The sequence below is a fragment of the Myxocyprinus asiaticus genome, chromosome 4 (assembly GCF_019703515.2).
Source record: "Myxocyprinus asiaticus isolate MX2 ecotype Aquarium Trade chromosome 4, UBuf_Myxa_2, whole genome shotgun sequence".
NCBI lineage: Eukaryota > Metazoa > Chordata > Actinopteri > Cypriniformes > Catostomidae > Myxocyprinus > Myxocyprinus asiaticus.
The window spans coordinates 28,765,001-28,788,331 of record NC_059347.1 but is presented as its reverse complement, the minus strand read 5'-3'; the positions used below and the strand labels follow the sequence as shown (position 1 = coordinate 28,788,331).

At 38.5% G+C, this 23,331-nt stretch overlaps 1 protein-coding gene across 3 annotated transcripts in view; it reads right to left on the bottom strand.

The window, feature by feature from the left end:
- Positions 1–2,964: 2,964 nt before the first annotated feature.
- Positions 2,965–23,331, bottom strand: part of LOC127440158 (protein FAM222B-like) — a 90,555-nt gene continuing 70,188 nt past the window's right edge. For all 3 annotated transcript variants that reach the window (XM_051696608.1, XM_051696607.1, XM_051696609.1), the window contains exon 3: positions 2,965–7,050. In XM_051696608.1, the coding sequence (XP_051552568.1) occupies positions 5,348–7,050 (1,703 nt within the window). In that variant the 3' untranslated portion in view covers positions 2,965–5,347. The remainder of the gene's footprint in view (positions 7,051–23,331) is intronic.

The window sequence follows — 23,331 nt, the reverse complement described above, 5'->3', positions numbered from 1 at the left end:
CTTATGTTCAAGAATAGAAAACAAAAGACAATTTTGCTGGATATAAAAAAATGCTGGATTTTTTTGGCAAGCGTAAGTAATAATGTCGAAAAGCATACAAACAATTCACAATGTATGAAAAATAGTTGGTGACCAGTAATTTACTAATACTATATTTCTGACCCAAAGATGTCAGTGGACTACAGAGCAGTTATACACGTGGCAACACACATTCAGTCATACCACAACATTTGAAAGGTAATGCTTTCCTTTTTTTTCTTTTCTTTCTTTCTTTTTCTGAATGCAGACATGACATGAAAGCTATCTACTAGCCATTTAACAGCTGAGAGGGACAGGCATCACAATTAAAGAAAACTTTCATAACTGTCAATGTATTATAAAACACAATATTAATACAAGGTAAATAATCCTTTTAGATTTCTGCAACACACCAAATTGAGATGTCCAGAGTGAAGGACGCAGAGTTGTGGCACATTTATAGGTAAGGCATTATCTTCAAGTTTTGGCATTTAATGACAAATATTTCTCAATAGTGACTACACATCTGGGCTCAGACAGAACCTTAAACACCAACAATTTGATCAGAACTTGGTGTTTCAGGAGACTGTCTTTCTCTTCTCAAATAAAATAATTTCTACTCAAATCAATGTTTTTTGTCTGTTACATGTAACCATATAATAATGACTGACTGACTGTATTTTATCCCTTACATAAGTGAAATTGTTATGAGGGAGGCAATCATAACAGAATGTTTTTTTGTAGCACCAAGAATGCAATGTGGAGTCAGAAACATAGTTCAAGTGCTGATCAATGCCAAAGCAGTGTTACATTATTTAGAAAATATGAACTTGTTTGTCTTTTCTGCCCACAAATTTTCTATTGGATTGAGGTCAAGGCTTTGTGATGGCCACTCCAATACTTTGACTTTGTTGTCCTTAAGCCATTTTGCCACAACTTTGGAGGTATGCTTGGGGTCATTGTCCATTTGGAAGACCAATTTGCGACCGAGCTTTAACTTCCTGGCTGATGTCTTGAGATGTTGCTTCAATATATCCACATAATTTTCCTTCCTCATGATGCCATTTATTTTGTGAAGTGCACCAGTCCCTCCTGCAGCAAAGGACTCCCACAACATGATGCTTCCACCCCCATACTTCACGGTTGGGATGGTGTTTTTCAGCTTTCAAGCCTCACCCTTTTTCCTCCAAATATAACGATGGTCATTATGGCCAAACAGTTCAATTTTTGGTTCATCAGACCAGAGGACATTTCTCCAAAAAGTAAGTTCTTTGTCCCCATGTGCAATTGCAAACTGTAGTCTGGTTTTTTATGGTGGTTTTGGAGCAGTGGCTTCTTCCTCGCTGAGCAGCCTTTCAGGTTATGACGATATAGGACTAATTTTACTGTGGATATAAATACTTGTCTACCTGTTTCCTCCAGCATCTTCACAAGGTCCTTTGCTGTTGTCCTGGGATTGATTTGCACTTTTCGCACCAAACTACGTTCATCTCTAGGAGACAGAACGCGTCTCGTATCGTATGCGAATCGTATGTTGGCTGCGTGGTCCCATGGTGTTTATACTTGCGTACTATTGTTTATACAGATGAACGTGGTAACTTCAGGCGTTTGGAAATTGCTCCCAAGGATGAACCAGACTTATGGGCTGATTTCTTTTGATTTACCCATGATGTCAAGCAAAGAGGCACTGAGTTTGAAGGTAGGCCTTAAAACACATCCACAAGTACACCTCCAATTGACTCCAATTAGCCTATCAGAAGCTAAATTAGGCTTGACCTCATTTTCTGGAATTGTCCAAGCTGCTTAAAGGCACAGTTAACTTAGTGAATGTAAACTTCTGACCCACTGGAATTGTGATTTATATATTGCCATTTATATTCAGGATAGTTTTTTAAGAGACCATTTGAATAAACACGTTTTTCAAAAGAGTTACATATATGCTGAGCATTTCATTTTAGGTATGTACTGGCTTGGCAACATATAATTAGCAGACTTTTTTTTTTTTTTACCCAAATGAACTTGTAGTGCACAAATTGCTAGAAAAATCCCTCAGAACAATTACCATTAAATTCCTCTCCCAACTGAAGAACAGAGCACTTTAGACACGAAGGTCAGCACATTAATTTCTCCTTCATGTTTTTAGTTTGGGATGGTCTGGAATTTCCTGCATCAACTACCACGAGTCAGATCTTTATATTTAAAACCCCAATGAGCAGCCACTGCTTGAAGAAACAGTTCATTAAAACAAGATCATTGTCAAACATTTTGGCTCAGAGATGCTGCATATAAATCTAAATGTCCCCAAAATTTAAGGGAATAGTTTACACTTGTATTCACCCTGATGTAGTTCAAACCCCATGATTTTCTTTCTAATGGAAATACAAAAAAGAAAAAAGAAAGAAAAAGAAATTGTAATGAATATCTTGGTCTTTCTTTTCAATGCAATTGTAAATTAAAGCTTCAAAAAGGACCCAAATATTTCACAAAAGTAGTCTTGTTTATCATACAGTATTCCAGGTTTTCTGAAGGCACACTATAAATTTATGTTATTTCACACCAAAACCAAAAGTAATTTTTCAGTCTTTACAATGGGAGCATGAGTCAGTGTGCTGCATCCCTGAAATGGCTTGGTGGAACTTGGTGGAATTTTTTTTAAAAATGCCCTATAACCCTACTTATGAACATGTTCTTTTGCAATAAAGGCTTTTATGAAGCAGCATAAAATACTGCATTGAGCTATTCACCAATTGATTTAAAAAAAAAAAAGATGTCCGTCATGGACTCATCAAAGATGACTCATGCTCCTATTGTAAAGACTGAAAAATTAGTTTTGGTTTTGGTGTGAAATAACACAAATTTATAGTATGCCTTCAGAAAACCTGGAATACTGTATGATAAACAAGCTTTGTTTCTTGATGCAAGTTAAAACACAGTGATGGGCACACAAACACTCTCTATTCAGTCTGACTGAATCAAGATGATTTCAGCAATTTAAGCAGGGTTTGTGTTCTGTTCCGTGTACATTAATTACCTTTTGGATGTAAAGACTGGATGGTGAGGTTTACACTGATACATTGAGGAAAAACACTCATTTAAGCAATTACTGAAATAGACTCAGATGTGAAAGCATAAATTAGAATTTAATTTTATTATTACAATATTACAAAAAAAGAGTAGCACAACTCTCACACTCTTCAGATTCTTCCAACACATACAATCGACAGCCACAGAGTGACAGATATGAGAAAGGCTTCTACAAGCTTCCTCAATTTCACAGCAATTGAAATTTCAATTGCAAAAAAAAAAAAAAAAAGAAAAAGAAAAAGAAAAAATACAAATTAAATAAATGAGAGAGAAAACAAAATCTAGTATTATAAATAGCACAAATTGCAAAACTGAAGCTTTGAAACTTGGAATAAAAAGATTTTGTTACAGCCCAGAACTACACACAGCTATAAAACATAATGACAATAAAATATTCTTTATTTCTTCATTTACATTATACAGAAATTATAAAGAATTGCTTTTCAATTCAACAAAAGCTCAAGTTAATAAAAAAATAAACAAGGAAAAATGCTGTTCCTTTATAGTCTATTATTCAAAATCAGAATCATTATACCTTCTATCATAATCATGCTTGTTGTCAAAGGAAAGTCCAAGGACCAAATACTTAAGGCTTCATGAGGGCTGTTAAGGGGAGGCAAACAGACAATGAGTCTAGACAAACTGACCCACCAGCACACACACCCCATTCACCAACACACACTCACACACTCCCATACACACACACACACCAGTGTTCTCATGCACACCAAGTCTGCAAACCCACATCCATATGCAGCCACATACATACACAGTTATTACACTTCTTTAAAGTTACAGCAGTACAGTAGATAAGCCAGTGTACAATAAAATAAGCGATTCATCTGCTGTTTCACCTTTTTGACTTTTCTTTCGAAAAAGTCCTCCTTAATTCAACCCCAAATGATCTTGCAAGTGATCAATTTGGTCAATTCAAGCACACTTCACAAAAGAATCAGTAGCAACTCCTACTTTACATTATTATAAAGGATGAATTAGAAAATGCAGGATCATAAACCCTCGATTTGGTTCATAGTTAGAGTCTACATAATGTTAGTAACACAGCCTATAGACACCTTCTTCAGTAGTATGTTTAGTCCTGCAAACCCACATACAGCCATTCCACATATAGCCCACCTGAAACTGCACAGTTCATCTATACAATTCAAGTAATAGTTTATCATACATTAAGAAATAAAGGGAATATAATGATTATGATAAAAGAAAATGGCACAGCTTTAACATTAACATTTAAGTAGCTTTTCTCCTCTGCCCTCCACAGCTTTACAGAGAAAAGACAGAATCTTTCACAATCATCACACAAATCTTCACTGGCATTGGACTTTTTTTTTTTCTGCTGTACTGAAAAACTGTAAAAGATGTATTATGTATATTCTGTCTTTTAAGTTTCCTGCCAGCCACAATGCATGTCATTCTGAAAAATTAGCTGATGTTTAAATCCTTCATTGATTAACATGAACAAGCCTACAGCAACTCACACGTTCAAAATAACAATCCGGTTTTACACATAAATCCATAACACCCATAATAAGTCAAATTTTAATAAAAAATAAATAAAATAAAAAATGAAAAAACATAAAAAGAAACATAGGTTCCTTGTATACAGGAACACAAGACAAGAGCTTCACCTGGGAAAGGTCTGAAGGGACAAGTGACTGACATGTTCTCGCATAGTTCAGATACAGAAAAAAATTAAAGGACAAAGAAAGTGTCATGCTGAAGAGGGAAGTGCTCTAAGCTTGCCAGCCATCTTGATGCTATAAGACAGGTCTGAAACACAGATCTCTGAAATAAAAAAGTTGGTTGTCCAAATCCTGCCCTGGTGAGATGCATTGTAGGACATGTTCCCCTTATATTAGATTCACTTAGAAGTCACTAAGTGATTTCAGAAGACACATTTAATGAAACTGCAAGCAATAACGAAAGATATGACCCAGGAGCACTTCAGGTCCAGGTACTACAACAGACAGGACAAGAGTGAAAAAAATTAAATAATAATTGATCACTTGCAAGATTGGAAAAAACTGCTCTTTGATAGACATGTTTGTATTCTTGTGTTTTGTTTTATCAACAATCATCCTTGAGATATTCATTTAGTCTTTAATAAGAGATCAGTTCACAATTTCAAATGTAATTTCATTAAGACTAACAGAAGGTGTAGAGGACACGAGAGTGAGTTGCTGACTACAATGAGGAGTGACTGTGTCTGAGGCTTGCGGGCTGAAGCTTATCTGTACCCTGGGTGCTGGCCTTGTGTCTCAGAGGGGGGAACCACTACCCGGCCCATAGGGGGTGGCCTGTGCATCTTCCCCATTAGGATGAGATTCTGATCTCGGAAGCAGGGCGTCTGGAAGTCCCCTCTCATGCAATCTGCCGTTTGCACCAGATTAGTCTGCCCTATTAAGGCACCCCCTACTAATCGGTAATGGGCTGCTCCTCCTGTGGGGGCGCAATCCATTCCTGGGGTGGGGTTGGTATTACAAATGCCAGTGCCTGCAGGGCCGTGGAAGGGCACTGGGATGTCCTGTGAGCCAGAACTGTCGCTGTTAGGCGTGGGAAGGATACTACCCCACACAGGTGGCTGATGGTAGTACTGCCCATTGGTGTAGTGTGTCACCGTGCCAGGGGGCATTGCATTGTTGTTGTGGGCAAGTGGAGGGGAGGGGCTGGAGGGCTTCATGGCATAAGGCTGTCCCATGCTCATCTCTGGGGGATAGGTAATGCCCTTACAGGGGAGACCATGGTCCCGAGGTGGGGCTTTGCAGGGATGTCCGTCCCTTTCAGAGATGTGCTGAAGGTGAGCTAGCTGATGCTGATTCCATGACCTCATCGGCGGCTGTTGGGGATTTAGCTGCTGTTGATGAATTTGATGCTGTAGATGCTGTTGCTTCATATCATTGTGATACATGCGGTTCATTGTTGCCATGTTGTGTGGTGGCATTGCACTCACTGGTGCAGAAGCAACAATTTTATCCGGAGGTCCAATCGCACAAGATGGGTGCATCAGACTGGTAGGGGGAGCACTAGGGTTGCCCCCATGCAACGAGACTCGTGAACTAGCATTGATGAGAAGACTTCGGCTAATGGGACTGGGGTTAGCGATCTGCCCTTCACACATTGATGTTGCACCAGCGCCCTGAGCTCTAGTCTGGCAGAACTGGCTGATCTGGTGCACTATGCTGTTTAAATCAGCCTGACGGCCCTGGTGGAGGCCTCCGGCCATGGACAATGGAATGGTTGAGGTAGAAACAGTCACATTAGGAGGGGCATCTGCAACCGGCAGCTTCCTAGTACCCACCTGCAGGCCTGGAGGTGGGTTCTGTAGGTGCTGCTGAGGAAGCATGATGGCTGAAGGAGGGTGGGAGCCAGGGTGGCCTAAAGAAGCGGTGTAGGAGAGAGTTTGGGACCTCGGAAGGCCCTGGGGTTGCTGTGGCATGGAGGAAGAGGGAGGATGTCTGAGTCCTTGGTGTGGAGGCCCAGGCTGCTGCAAAGTTTGGATATTCTGAGGGTGTGGAGGATGTCCCTGGGGGTTCTGCGATGCTCCGAGAGGACCCTGTGGTGGGTGGTGCAAGTTTAAAGTGCTGGCTGAGGCAGCTGCATAAGGGCCACCAGTGGCATTCATGATCACCTCCTGGTGTAGTCGTGCCCGTGTGCCGTCAAAGTCCTTGAGGACACCCTTGACAAAGGGCACTTTGACGATGGCAAGGAGACCAGTCTTGGCGGTGGCCTGAGAGGAGGGGTAGGGACTGTATCGGGGGCCAGCTGTGTCCAGTCCGTTGACGGTTCGACGGATGTGGTTTCGCTGAGGGACCTTGATGCTGTTGGGGAAGATCTTGATGGTGAGAGGATTGTTGGCAACCTTTTTAGCATATGCATCCAATTCTGCAGGGGTTGGATACTGAACAGATCTCATCCTTTGTGTAGTGTCCCCTACAAGGAGGAAAAAAAGGAAGAAGAAAAATCATTATGCCTGGAAAAGTTGACTATGACAAGGTTTGACCTGTCCATTCTGTACAGAGAGCAGAGCAAAAAAAAAAAGAAATTTGAGGAACAGATAAATATTCTGAATATAACAGCTTTTGAAAATGTATTTCATTCCAGCTTATCATACCAATGTACAGTTGTGCTCAAAAATTTTCATACCCTGGCAGAAACTGTGAAATTTTGGCATTGATTTTGAAAATATGACAGATCATGCAAAAAAACTGTCTTTTATTTAAGGATAGTGATCATATGAAGCCATTTATCATCACATAGCTGTTTGGCTCCTTTTTAAATCATAATGATAACAGAAAACACCCAAATGGCCCTGATCAAAAGTTTACATACCCTTGAATGTTTGGCCTTGTTACAGACACACAAGGTGACACACACACAGGTTTAAATGGCAATTAAAGGTTAATTTCACACACCTGTGGCTTTTTAAATTGCAATTAGTGTCTATGTATAAATAGTCAATGAGTTTGTTAGCTCTCACATGGATGCACTGAGCAGGCTAGATACTGAGCCATCGGGAGCAGAAAAGAACTGTCAAAAGACTTGTGTAACAAGGTAATGGAACTTTATAAAGATGGAAAAGGATATAAAAAGATATCCAAAGCCTTGAAAATGCCAGTCAGTACTGTTCATTCACTTATTAAGAAGTGGAAAATTCAGGGATCTCTTGATACCAAGCCAAGGTCAGGGAGACCAAGAAAGATTTCAGCCACAACTGCCAGAAGAACTGTTCGGGATACAAAGAAAACCCACAGGTAACTTCAGGAGAAATACAGGCTGCTCCGGAAAAAGACGGTGTGGTTGTTTCAAGGAGCACAATACGACGATACTTGAACAAAAATGAGCTGCATGGTCGAGTTGCCAGAAAGAAGCCTTTACTGCGCCAATGCCACAAAAAAGCCCAATTACAATATGCCCGACAACACCTTGACACGCCTCACAGCTTCTGGCACACTGTAATTTGGAGTGACGAGACCAAAATAGAGCTTTATGGTCACAACCATAAGTGCTATATTTGGAGAGGGATCAACAAGGTCTATAGTGAAAAGAATACCATCCCCACTGTGAAGCATGGTGGTGGCTCACTGATGTTTTGGGGGTGTGTGAGCTCTAAAGGCATGGAGAATCTTGTGAAAATTGATGGCAAGATGAATGCAGCATGTTATCAGAAAAGTTATCAAAAAATACTGGCAGACAATTTGCATTCTTCTGCACGAAAGCTGCACATGGGATGCACTTGGACATTACCAGCATGACAATGTCCCTAAGCACAAGACCAAGTTGACCCTCCAGTGGTTACAGCAGAAAAAGATGAAGGTTCTGGAGTGGCCATCACAGTCTCCTGACCTTAATATCATCGAGTCACTCTGGGAAGATCTCAAACGTGCGGTTCATGCAAGTTGACCAAAGACTTTGCATGACCTGGAGGCATTTTGCCAAGATGAATGGGCAGCTATACCACCTGCAATAATTTGGGGCCTCATAGACAACTATTACAAAAGACTGCACGCTGTCACTGATACTAAAGGGGGCAATACACATTATTAAGAACTAAGGGTATGCAGACTTTTGAACAGGGGTCATTTCATTTTTTTCTTTGATGCCATGTTTTGTTTTATGATTGTGCCATTCTGTTATAACCTACAGTTGAATATGAATCCCTTAAGAAATAAAATAAATGTGTTTTGCCTGCTCACTCATGTTTTCTTTAAAAATTGTACATATATTACCAATTCTCCAAGGGTATGCAAACTTTTGAGCACAACTGTACATATATTACAATACCTTTATGATTATGCTGTCTGTGGTCTAAATAAATATTTTTACATTCCACTTTGGTAACAGTTTTATTTCATGGTTGTATCCTGAATGCAAAACGTAACCATAGCACTATACATAGGCTTTATTATGTTTAGAGCAGGCCTGGCTCCAGCTCTAGGATCTAAGGTTGGCCCTAGATCTCTTAGGGTAGGCCATGCAGTTGGCACTAACAAAAAATAACCATGGTATTGACACGTTTTTGTTTGTTTTTTGGACATGGTACTATGGAATTATGGTACTCTTTAAAGCATCTTGGAGTATTATGTAAATACCAAGGTACAACAATCATTCAGTAGCGGTAAATCCCAAAAGGTATTTAATTTAAGTTCAAAGAGGTACAGCAAGAGGTAAAAAAGGAAAATAATATTTTCTCATGAAGGTCCAGACAATCATAACTTACAACTTGTTACAATCATAACAAGGATTGAGAAGCTAATATGGCTTGAATTGCTATGAAATTATATAAGCAAAGTGCATTTTCTGGAATACTTATTGTAAATTCCACTTAATTCCAGCATAGAAACTGCGAGAGAGGGCTCCCCATTGGCATGATGACTCATGATCTAGATAAAACTATCCTGGATCTGGTCTACCAGGATGGGCCAAGTTTGTGATTGGGTGTGCCTGGCCTTACTGTGGAGCCGGGCCTTGTTTAGAGTTTCCATAGCTTAACTGGTAGAGCATGGAGCCAGCGATGGAAAGTAATGGGTTAGATTTCTAAGGAAAACATATGGGTGAATGCACTGCAAGTTGCTTTGGATAAAAGTGCCTGCCAAATATACAAGTGTAAATACAAATGTTGATCCTGTTGATTTAAAGACAGTTTTGTATTAATAATTTCTAATAATTGGGGTTATCATCAATTTAGCACTTCTTTTAAGAGATCTAATGAGCTACTTATAGGAATAGTTCACCCAAAAATGAAAATTCTCTTATTCACTTACCCTGATGCCACCCCAGATGTGTCTGACTGTCTTTCTTCAGCAGAACACAAATGAAGATTTTTAAGAAGATAGATAGATCTCTGTCAGGTCCTTATAATGCAAGTAAACGGGTGCCAGCACTTTGATGGTCCAAAAGTCGTATTTAGGCAGCATAAAAGTAATCCACACGACTGTAGTCGATCAATGAATGTCTTCGAAAGTGAATTGATAGGTTTATGTAAGAAACAAGTCGATAATTAAAATGTTTTTAACTTCAAATCTGCACTTCCGTCCATGGCTCTAACGCTATTTGAAATGGCCAAACTCTTTTGTAAATATGCTCCATTTCTGAATTCTCGCGTGAACTCGCCGATGCGCTTACGTCACGCGGCAGCTATGTGATATGTCAACTGCTGGCAGGAAGCGCTTTTTAAAAGTTAATAACGTATAAATTATCTATGTATTTTTTACACAAAATTATTGATTTGCTTCAGGAGACATTCATTGATCGACTGGAGTCGCATAGATTACTTTTATGCTGCTTAAATGCGACTTTTGGACCATCAAAGGGCTGGCACCTGTTTACTTGCATTATAAGAACCTGACAGAGCTCTATCTTCTTCTAAAATTATTTATTTGTGGGGCCTGGGTAGCTCAGCGAGATAAGATGTTGACTACTACCCCTGGAGTCACGAGTTCGAATCCAGGGTGTGCTGGAGAAGCTAATATGGCTTGTGCTGTAACCAAATTGGCCCAGTTGGCCCAGTTGCTAGGGAGGGTAGAGTCACATGGGGTAACCCCCTCGTGGTCACTATAATGTGGTTCTCGCTCTTGGTGGGGTGCACGGTGAGTTGTGCGTGGATGCGTGGGTGCGTGGCGTGAAGCCTCCACACGCGCTATGTCTCCGTGGTAACGCGCTCAACAAGCCACGTGATAAGATACGTGGATTGATGGTCTCAGACGCAGAGGCAACTGAGATTCGTCCTCCACCACCCAGACTGAGGCATCACTACGCCACCACGAGGACTGAGAGCACACTGGGAATTGGGTATTCCAAATTGGGGAGAAAAGGGGATAAAAAATAAAAAAATAAATAAATAAAATCTTTATTTGTGAAAGTCATACACATCTGGGATGGCATCAGGGTAAGTGAATAATGAGAGAATTTTCATTTTTGGATGAACTATTCCTTTAAGAAAACCTCTTCTCCCTGGAGGAAAAATATTATGTACAGTATTATGCACAATATTATGATCCATAAAGAAGACATGTTTCTCCAAGTAAAAATTTGTTAGTATACACAAATACAAAAACAGTGACAAAACTCATTACTTTCAATAATATTAATTTTCAGTAAGTTGGAGAGGCTTTTTTAGCACTATTTGTAACTTTTTATTTTTTGATGTACAGTACAGCATGTACAGTCTGTAATTCTGTGACTTGAATAGCTCATAAAATCGGTGATGTGAGTGTTTGCGTGTTAAGGTGCATGCTAGACAAATGTAGATGAATGTTCTTCCTCTTCCTCTTCATCACTACCATATGTAACATACTTCCTATATGTTAAGGTGTGATCTGCCATAGCAGGGACCGCATGCACAGGTGCACACACACATGCAAGACGCACACACACAATGTGAACACTCACACTACCAGACAACGGCAAAAACTGTTAAGTGCCTCTTTTATATTTAATCCTTATGCCTTGTTCATTATTGAATCACATTACAGTTGTTCCCGGTCAAAAGTGACTGGAAACATTAAGAGTGTAATGTTTTTAATTGCCATGAAAGAAATGTAACAACTCATGTAAAAGGACTAGAGCTGTGCATTTTGAGTGGGTTTTGGGGTATTTAGACCTTTTTTTTTTTTTTTTTTTTTTTTTACTAATTTATTTACCTATGTGACCTTGAACTTGACATTGAAAATTGACTTCTTTATGAATACTTTCTCAAATACTGAACCAATCCTCATAAATCATATACCGTTTGAATGCTTAAAGTCTCAAGTATCAAATTGTGGTGTCCATTTAAAAATATATAAAACCCAGACGAAATTCCAAGTATAAATACAAGGTGGCTGCAGAGAGCTACTTATTCATCCCTGGTTGACGAGAAGATGATTTCTAGATTTTGTCAAGTTCTGCATTTAGATATATATTTAAACATGACCAAAGACTACTTTTGTCAAAGTTTAGCATTTTGTTTGGTTTGTTTGAGGTTATTTTTCAGTTTTTGCAATAATGCCACATTATTATTACAGTCAACCCTGAACATGGTGTTACAAAGAGTGTAAAATTTCCCTTTGATCTGTATGCCTTTGTTCTGTATGTCTTTGATTTGTGTTTGCGCGCGCGTGCAGACTGCTTCCAAAAATTACCTGAAATAAACAAATAATTTCTGCATTGTGGCTGTATCTTATTTTATATAATTAATTATGCAAAAAAAAAAAAAAAAAAAAAATTCTAATTTTTAGTGTTTCCCATTCATTTCCTATGGTGGTCACTTTTGACCAGGAACAGTACAAGTGCGACTTTTTTTCCCTACCGCTTAGAATTATCAAATCAACTTTTGTGTGTGTGCTCAGATATGAAATGGACAAAAAGTCACAAAGTCTTGTGCCCGTCAGATAAAGGAAACCAGTTTTATTGAAGAAACAAAATCAATTTCAGTCAAAAATGACCAAACAATGCATAAGTGTTAACAACACCTCTGTGATTGCACACGGTGTGTCTGTTTAAATGTTTTCCACACAGTGTCTGTTTCTGAGAGTGAATAAAGTATTATAATCTCTCTTGCCCTATCCATCATGGGACCGCTTCGAGAACAGTACCTACCATAAAAACAAATAAAGCAACAGTGTGTGTGGTAAGTATCTTACCCTTAAATGTTCTTACTTATTAATGAGCTGGATTATTAGTGTGCTCTTTTTCTCAATCTTTGCTTTTTCTCTTTCCTTCTCTCTCTGTTCTTTCCCCATGGACATTTTCAGTTTAGTGATTCTTAGTAGTTAAATTATGAGGTGCAATTATGCCTCCTACTGGCGAAAGGTGGTATTACATGCTCTGACTGATTTAGTCCTTAATTGATGATGTCATAAACGTTCACCCTAGTTCCAGCATGGCAGGGTAAAGAGCGTGGTGGTGATAGATGCTGTTAATCCTTTAATACAGATGGTTTTGAAGGCATTGTCAGTATGTTGTGATTGATTCAGTATAATTAAGTAATGAGGACTGATTCATGTTAAGTTGTTATTTTCGAAAACAATTTAATGGGCTCTGCTGATCGCTGCATGTCAGCAGAGCCCATTAAGCCTACTAATGTGGGCTAACCTACATGTGTAATTATCTAAGAGCATTTTGTTAGCTATAAATGGATATATTTGTTAATTAAGTATTTACTATGTCATCCTTGTATTTTCTGCAGTTTTACCCATTCAATTGACACCAGTAAAGAGGTGATAAAACTACTTTCCTTGTCTGTTGTTTTTGGAGGCGTTAACTGACTGTCGACTCGAGCAAGGCATTTGAGGCAGAGGGCAGAACACTCTCAACGTTTGCTGTGAGATTGTCCTATGCAAACTTTGGAAACCAATAAAGCTGCTTGTACAAATGTAGCCTCACATCCCCAAGCACAAATACACATTCACACCTATGTTCAGCTGTACACAGGTGCAAACCTTTTGTCATTATCTTCAGGATCACAGTGATGCTTTTAATGGTGCCCATAAAAGGCAGAACATTCACTGAGTGAATTATTTAGCTGATTTCTAGCGTACAGAGGTGTGCTAGTCTCCGCTCACAGTACAAGCGCTTTCCTCAATCACAGCACTGCTCTTCTTGTGAATAACTTCACCTGCCATGACACCTTTGATGCGATGGGATGAGAAAAAAGGAGAGCGGGTGAGGGATAAAAAAAAAAAGGAAAAGAGAAAGCGAGGAAGGAATTGAGGATAAGTGCTCTCTGAGGCTGCTGTCTGGCTGCTGAAAGGGGGTCTATGTATAAAACAAGCTTTCATCACTTGAGGAGAAAAGAAAGAGAGGGAGAGGGAGAGGGAGAGAGATAGAAAGAGGGGGAGACTTCTGATGTGCACCCACCTGTACTTCCCTTGCTCAAACTGACACATACACACACACATACATTTGTTTTTTTATTTTGGTAAGGACTTTCCATTGACTTTTGTTTTAATACTGAACTAATATTTTCTATCCATTAAACCTCACAGAAACTTTTCTGCATTTTTACATGGACGTTGTTACTATGATTATGCTTAATATAACCACAACGTGTGTAGTCATGTAAATGCATTAAATTGCATTCCTTTATCGGTATTAGGCCATAAACTGTGTAAGAATAAACCGATCTGTGTCCATTACTCCGATTTTTCTTTGCATGTTAACACCTTAACCAGTGTTCTTACCGGCTTATCCAATGTGAGCACATGTTGTGAGCATGCTTCTTCACAGTCTGAAGTCAAAAGCAGACAATGACATGATTATTTCAAATGTCATAACGCAGATTTCTTGCTTTGTCAGATTTGTTAAATAAGCTGATTTTTGGGCGTTATCAGCGTATTGGTGTGACTAAACAGGCTCATTATTTAGTACATTTATTAAGTAGTTTTCCTCATGGAGACTGTTGGCTGGTCTCCACAATGTAGCTGATTTCAAGTTTACAATCCTTGTGGGGACATTTGGTCCCCACACTGTAGACTAAACCTGACCCACACACGTTTACTACCTAACAAGGTACATACCATTGACTATTATTTTTATATAAAGTTAATTACTAACACTATAGAGTTACCCTAACACACACTACCCCTAATAGAAAACATTTTGCACTTTGAGAATTTTAATACAGTATTTGCTTTATTAATATAATGATTTTCCAATTGAGGACATACTTGAAAAGGAGGATTGGTCGGATTTAGCTCACTTTTGAAGATTAGTTTTTGTCCCCAAACTATAGCCAAGTACGTACGTACACACACGCACACAGTATTAGCATGCATTTCAATGCGTTCCTGGCCCCCTCATCCCCAGTGAGTGGATAGTCAGCCTGTACACTGTGACTGAGCCCTTTCATCCAGCCTGAGCTGATTCAGTCACTGCTCACAGCTCACACTGCCTCCTGATAAAACACCAAACACTGAACAAACACCTAACACTTCCCACTAAGCTATCCACAATAAACTCTATTAAACTTTTTACATAGTGACACACCACTACAACAAACACCCCAAGACGGACTGAACATGTCTAAACAAGCCCTACTTTGAATCTGAAGGCTCACAAAAGGAACACTACACATAAGCCAGACTAGATATGGTTTAATGTCTCCATTAATGATGGAACTGTCTCCTATCTTACCTTAATGTGCAGGGACAATTCTAAGGAAGGCAATTAAAGGTTGATGTCCCTGTAGAGTGTAAACACTGTGAATCTGTGGCACTTTCAACACTGACGTGTTTGTTTGAGCATCCAGACCAGCCTGACATATAGCAACACTGGCTCAACCATTAGTATGCATTTGGGGCCGGATGCCCAGGGGGAGTGTTTGCAAAACAACAGTCAATTCTGCTGGGTGCCGCTATAAGTGCAGACACACTGCACCTTTAAAAAGGTGTTCAATGGAGCTAAGAGTAGTACAATTTTATTGGTAGTTATAAGTTAACAAATCAACAAGCTAGCAAAAATACTGAATAACTTAACATGAATGGGGCGGGGCAGTGCATGTGTAGAACTTTGTACATGAGGGCCGTTTAAATTCGCAGAAATCTGCAGAGATTTCTGTGGAATGTGTGGGCCTACTAATAGGCTAACATACACATAGACATGGGCTGGGCGATATACCGAATATTCACAGTGTGAGAGAGTGTTAAAAAGACCGTCTATGATTTCAGCTTCAGTGGCTTTAGAGTGCAAGTTTGATTTATTTCCATGAATTAGATTAGACGATCCGCTTCAATTAATTGTGCCTTGATTTTTTTTTTTAAACTAGATTAGTATTTTACTATGTACATTAAACATTTTGCTACAATGGCTGTTTGACTGAAATGAAGGTTCCTCTGACTGAAAACAATAGCCCTTTTATGCCTTTTCAGAACAAATACATAAATATCAAAACACCAAATTTCATTGAAAAGGCTTAAAATGTCTAGATATATTGTTTTAGCTGCATCACTCATCCCTAATATAGAAACTTTAACTGTTCTTGCTAATGACGTACAGTTTCTGGTGAAATTTGGACTCGTTTGATGCCAGAGCAGGAAGCACAATAATCATCAACTCCATTCTCCAACTCACACAGCTTCACCTGCCCCACTATTCACTCATCTCATCTTTCTTTTTCTTACACTTTTCCTCTCCCTCTATGTGGGCTGTTGACTAAACAAAATGGCCCCTGACATTTCTTAGCTAAATAGATTTCCTGCCAATCTCAGGGCATGTCAGCTGCCTTCACCAGCCGCCCACATTTGCTAACCTCTTAAAGAGAGAGAAGGGAAATCGGAGAAAGAGCCATGCTGGGCTCAATAAATTAACCACTACAGGACTAGATCAAGGAGCGAGGGAGAGTCATTTAGCTAATAACTCACAAGGGAGTGCTCCCTATTTCCACTGCTGCCTTTTTCCACTTTCAGAGGCATGCTGCCCTGTAGTGTGACATCCCGGGGGAGGCCGCTGGTGATAATGAGGAGTCAAGTCTTGTTAGGATTAGACAACAACAGACTGGTTGGCAGTCATTCTGAAAACAGGAGGAGAGGGCGGAGAAAAGTGATCAGGAGACATCTCAACATGCACAGGGCATGTATGTAAATAGCCACACACTGCAGTTAAATACAGTTGTCACTCCTGTTTTGAGTGCTTAGTTATAGGAATAATTCACTACAAAATAAAATTGTCATTATTTACTCACCATAATGTCACTCCAAACTCGTATGACTTTCTTTCTTCCGTGGAAAACAAATTGTGAATTTTTCAAATGTTTTCACAGGGTTTATTTGACATGCAAGTGACTAGTAACACTGATCTGTCAAGCTTGAAAATGGGGGGAGAAAAAACCCCATTACTATTACCACAGTAATATTAATTGATACGACTCACTATGCTCACGATATGGACTAAATTTCAAGTGTTCTGAAGCTATACGATCACTTTTTTCACTTTTGTGTTCCATAGAAGTCAGTCAGTCATATGGCTTTGAAGCAACAATAGGGCGAGTAGATGGAGAGATTTTTTAATTTTTTGGTGAACTATTTCTTTAATCGCATTCTGTACCAGAGTGACAGCCAAATTGTACAACCAAATTGACTCCTGAAAAGTTAGTGGCAACCGCATTTAAGTAAAATATGTGTAGTATTTGTAGAGTACGGTGGCCCAGGGGTGCACAGAACAACAAAATTAGCCAAAATAGCTAACAAAAAAACCTGAACACACAACAGAAATTAATCACAGCACAATGAAATTAAGTCACAACAGAATTAAACCACAACATAATGAAATTAAGCCACAACACAATGAAAATGCCACAGCACAACAATATTAAGCCACAACACAACAGAAAAGCCAAAGCACAATGAAATTAAGCCTTTTCTTTTGTAATAATTTTACGGCTTAATTTAATTGTGTCGTGGCTTAATCTTGTCGTGTTGAGGCTTAATTTTGCTGTCTTTTCAGCTTTTATTTGCTTTGCTAATTTTGTTATTGTTGTGCATCCATAGGCCACCTTAGTATACAGTTGTGCTCAAAAGTTTGCATACCCTGGCAGAAATTGTGAAATTTTGGCATTGATTTTGAAAATAAGACTGATCATGCAAAAAGCTGTCTTTTATTTAAGGATAGTGATCATATGAAGCCATTTATTATCACATAATTGTTTGGCTCCTTTTTAAATCATAATGATAACAGAAATCACCCAAATGGCCCTGATCAAAAGTTTACATTCCCTTGAATGTTTGGCCTTGTTACAGACACAAGGTGACACACACAGGTTTAAATGGCAATTAAAGGTTAATTTCCCACACCTGTGGCTTTTTAAATTGCAATTAGTGTCTGTGTATAAATAGTCAATGAGTTTGTTAGCTCTCATGTGGATGCACTGAGGAGGCTAGATACTGAGCCATGGGGAGCAGAAAAGAACTGTCAAAAGACCTGCGTAACAAGGTAATGGAACTTTATAAAGATGGAAAAGGATATAAAAAGATATCAAAATCCTTGAAAATGCCAGTCAGTACTGTTCAATCACTTATTAAGAAGTGGAAAATTTGGGGATCTCTTGATACCAAGCCAAGGTCAGGGAGACCAAGAAAGATTTCAGCCACAACTGCCAGAAGAACTGTTCGGGATACAAAGAAAAACCCACAGATAACCTCAGGAGAAATACAGGCTGCTCTGGAAAAAGACGGTAGAATCAAATGAGCAACTAGTTGTTATTAACACATTTGAACGTGCATTCAAGATCTTCAGTTGCTAATATTACTTTGGCAATAGCCAAAAACCCCATTCACTTTCACTTTATGAAAAAAAAAAAAAAAAAAAAGATGCATTGAAAGTGAATGGTGACTGAGGCTATCAGTCCCTAACATTGTGCCTAACATCTTTTGTGTTCCACAGAAGAAAGTGAGTAATACAGGTTTGGAACAACATGAGAGTGCACTATCCCTTTAAATACGGTTATACCTCCCAAAACTTTGCAGTGTGTACGCGGCCAATGTGTAGCGATTTCCCTGTGCCTCTTCTCGAGGGACTTGAACATCTCCAGAGCTTTTCCTCATTGTGAGGCTCAGTGCCAGTTCTGACTCATTTCTCTCTGGGATTTATCATTAAAACAGTGTTTTTCACTAACCTTTCCCTCTCCCCGCTTCTCTCGCACCCTCTCTCTCTGTCATCAGCAGTGATTTGAGGATCACAGTAATCAGCCAAACCCCAGGAGCCCCATTACAGACACACAGGGCTGTTACACAGCTATTGTCGGCCTTTTCGGTCTAAGTGCACTGTACGCATCTCTTAACTGCCTCCATACTTACACTTTTAAACACTCTCTAATCCGAGAGACTCTTCCACTCTGCTGATCATAGTGGGTGTTCTTTTATAGGGTTACACCTCATGGAGAAGCAAAGCCTCCTCCTTTTGTTAATCTCTTTCTTCTTATCTTAAGCCATCTCTTCCTCTCCGCTCATTTCACTTTCTTTTCAGCTTCCTTTGAAAGGGTTAGAGAAAGCGAAAACAAAAGAAAGCATGCTCTATTTAGACAAATGCCCGTCCTTTTTTTGCCTTTCTTTTCATGAATTTGTGATGGCCGGTGGTTCCTGCATTCCAAGGTATATTTTCTCTCTTCCTGTCCTCCTGTCTGCTTCCTGTGTCTCATGAGGGAATCTGTGCCCATGCCAGATGTGCTCCAGTAACATCTGGACCACAGCAGGAAACACATGAGTTTAAAAAGGGCAGTTGATGACATGCCACAGGAGGTTTAAATCAGAGTTTGCATTATCACATCACAATCTTTCAGATAAGTGGTTTGGTGTAGGAGATTGAATTTAACTGAATGCAACAAAATTTGTTATGCTCATGTTTTATGGTCGAGGCCCACGGTTTGTCATGTCGTATGCAAGGTAAAGGAATGGTGGTTCTCCCAGCATGAGGAGTTGTTTGGTGTCAGCATTTTGGGAAATCTTTAGATTATGTATCTTGGGTTATTGTGAAACCTTTTTTATACCAATTAAGAAGGAAATAAAGGCTTATTTTAAAGTGTAGAAGTTATTGTAATGTATTTTGTCTTTCAAAAAATGGTGCGCTACAAAGTAAATTTTGTTTGGTCATCAGGGTGCCACTCAACCTACAGCTATGCACTGGTAAAACGGAGAATGTGCACATATAGGGTCCACTATGAATTTTTAATTTTTAAAATTGTCTATATCAGGACAATATCAAATCAACACACATACACTAAGGGAATGATAGACATCTATATGATTATCAGAGAAATTAAAGAATCGTCATTATCAGGGAAAGTATGAAAGATAAAATTAGACAATGTCGGATATTTTACAACCCATCAAAGTGACAGATAATAATTACTTCTAGCGTAACATCTGGTGCCGACTCTCTTTTTAAAGATTTCATCATGAGCGACCAGAACAAATGTGAGCCATCCTGCCCTTTTAAAGGCCACTCTGATTAAGCAATAAAGCTTTATAAACTTACATTTATGTCCAAGGTAATGCATTGAATGTTGTTTCTATCCAGCTATGGATAATGCATTTCTGTGTGGTGTTTAATCTCTCAAAGCACTAAACCTTTAAGACATCGTCATTAACATCCAAGCAAAGCATGTGGCAAACTAATTACTCCTCCATGTCACCATCCATTACACAGTTCAGAGTCAAAACACTGTGGGCAAAAATGTTTCCTCCTCTATTGTGTCTTTGTGTGCATTTTAAGTAAAAACAACCACTCTCCATTATCTCTTTGAAAGAGGCATCAGCAGTCTCTACCTCTAATATATGCCTCCAGTTTCTCTTCTGCCTGCTCTTCCCCTGTATTTCCTGTAGTTAGTAATATGTGTCCATCTGTTTGGCCCGTTTACACCTGGTATTATAGTGCGATTTGAGTGATCCCTTTAAATCAGGATGACACAAGAGACAGGTGAAAATGGGATCTGAAATCTATTATTTGTTCGAGCAAATCTGGAGATGGTTGAAAGCATGTTTCTGTCAGAGAAACAATAGTGGGATGCATTGCTCTATAGTAGTCAATTGATACAATTTTCTGTGGTCTATTCTTAAACCATTACAATTAATATGTAAATAAAATACTTTAAAAAATCAATCATTGTAAGCATTCATGTTTTTTTTTCCCTGAAACAGCAGGAGACAAGGAAATGCATATTCTGTGGTGGTGGGGGCAAATGCCTAGTCAATGAAATTTAGATTGTGTTGCAGCACCATTATTTAACTTGTGATAAATATTTATAGCAATAAAATATATTTTATTATATATAGTAGAAGTAAATAACTAAAAAGGCAATAAAGTATTTTTAAAATGCACTCTTCAGTGTACTAATAAGTTTAAATTTGTGCTAATGAATTTTGAAGTTCACTAGCACCACTGCTAACCAGAGTACTGATTGTTTTTACTTAAGTAAAAGTACTGCTATTGAAGAAATAATTCACTTGAGTACAAGTAGAAGTACTAAGAAATATTATGACTCGAGTAAATAAGTAGTTTGCCGAAAATCTACAAGGAATTACGTTACAAGTTACTTTATGAAAATTATATTATATATAATATATATGCTTCTGTTTTATAACACAAAGACATTTTTGTTCTTGAAAGAAATTTATCTGATCAAAAATACTGTAAAAATCATTAATTGCCAATATTATTACGGTTTGAAATAACTGTTTTAAGTATTTTTTTCTTTTCCCGTGATGGCAAACATATTCTGTGTCACCTATTCCTTACAAAAGCATTTTAAAGTGCTAATTTGGTACTCAAGAAAATTTTCTTTTTATTAGAACAATTGAAGATGGTTGCGCTACCATGCGGAAATCACAATACAGTGGGTTTTTTCCCCATTTGCCTTGGTATTGAGTTCTTACAAGTTACTTTACACTTGCAAGTCAAATTTTGGTTTTAAAAATACGCAAAAAAGAAACAAATTTCTCCTGAAATTCTATTTTCTCCTAAAGTCTATTGTTTTAGAGAGATCAAGGCTATTCCATGCATTACTGTTTTGAAAAAATGAATCTCTAACCTGAATAGAGAGGGAAGTGGACGGCCAGATGCACAACAAAAATACAAGTAAATCACAGTCTCTAGTTTGAGAAACAGACTCCTCACAGGTCCTAAACTAGCAGCTTCTAAATGCCAAAGACCTGCATTGCTGCAAGAGGATTCTTGGACAAACAGAAAATCTTAAGAATACAACTTTTATTTAAATAGGAATAGCCATTAGAAATGTCTCTAAATTGACTCTAAACTACATAATGTGCATTGAGACTGAAACACATTCCTATTTTAGGTTTATTCTCATTCACGTATGTTCAAGTATTTTGGCTATTAAGTTAACATACTGTACAAAACTAATATAATGCAATATCATAGAGGAAATTTATCCTCTATGATATTGCACCAATTATCCAGATATGGAATGAGATTATTAAGCAAACTGTTATCAACTCCTATATGACAACTGAATAAAATAAGGCAAAAATAAACATATTGTATTACAGTTGTAATAATAAAGTCTTAATTAACATTATGGTTATTTAACATATTGAGATATTATTATTAAGTAAATGGTAGCATTTGGTTACATTATGTTTTGTGATTATATAACATTCTTTATATAACATCCATCCCTTGCGCACTTTTGGCCTCTAACGGCCTCTAGGCAGGTTAAGTACCTTACAGAACCTTGAGCGAGAGTGTTACCCACTAGAACAGTTTATTTTGAACAAGAGGAGCGAACGGTCACGGAATGAAACACAGGAGTACAATACCGAACTGATGCGGATTGACAGAAGCGGACCCGTCTGTGTGTGAGATGGTGCGAGGAACTGGACGGCGAGAAAAAAAATTATTTTCAGTGAAAAGTCAAAAGAAGATTGCAATGTAGGCCTATGTAACTGTAATTATATCAGATATTATTAATAAAACATGGAAATTCATTGCGTGGGCATTTTTTGCCCCCATATTTTGAATTTCGGAGATATTCTTGTCAATTTCGGTGGCATTTTTGCTCCGTGTCCCTGTTAATTTCCGACACTATTGGCATTGTATCTTTCTAAGGTATTTAAAAAGTTTGTTTTAGACATATAGTAGCAAGTAAACAAGATATCCCCACATATATGTCAAACTACATTGTGTTAATGTTTGACACAGTTAAAACACTGCCTACCTTAAAAACAAGTGAAGTCTGATTAGTAGTTAAACGTGTTCAGATGGTTCCCTCATACCTGAATGAACGGCTCCTTTCCAGAATAAAATATACAGAAAATCATCGTATTACAGTTCTTGTATAGTGACTGGGCAGAAAGTCTTGGAGAAGCTAGAGAAGAGAGGACACTGGCAGCAGTTTATGAGAGCTGCTGTGCCCTGCAGGCTTGTGCCGCACACAGCACGTTTTAGTTTATAAACAGATTTAGCGCTTACAACTTTCTTCTTCCCAAAAATTCATAAATATTATGTATTTTTTTGGTACTTTGTAATTGTGGTGAAAAATAATTGTAGCGAAGTTGAATACTTCACTATTAATCAATGTAAAAAAAAAATTACTCAAGTACTGTAACGAGAGTAGCTGTAATCCGTTAATTTCCACCTCTGCTGCTAACTTAAAGTAAGCATACAGCCGTGGGCAGTGGTAGCTCAGTGGTTAAGGCTCTGGGTTACTGATCAGAAGGTCGGGGGTTCGAGCCCCAGCACCGCCAAGATGCCACTGTTGGGCCCTTGAGCAAGGCCCTTGACCCT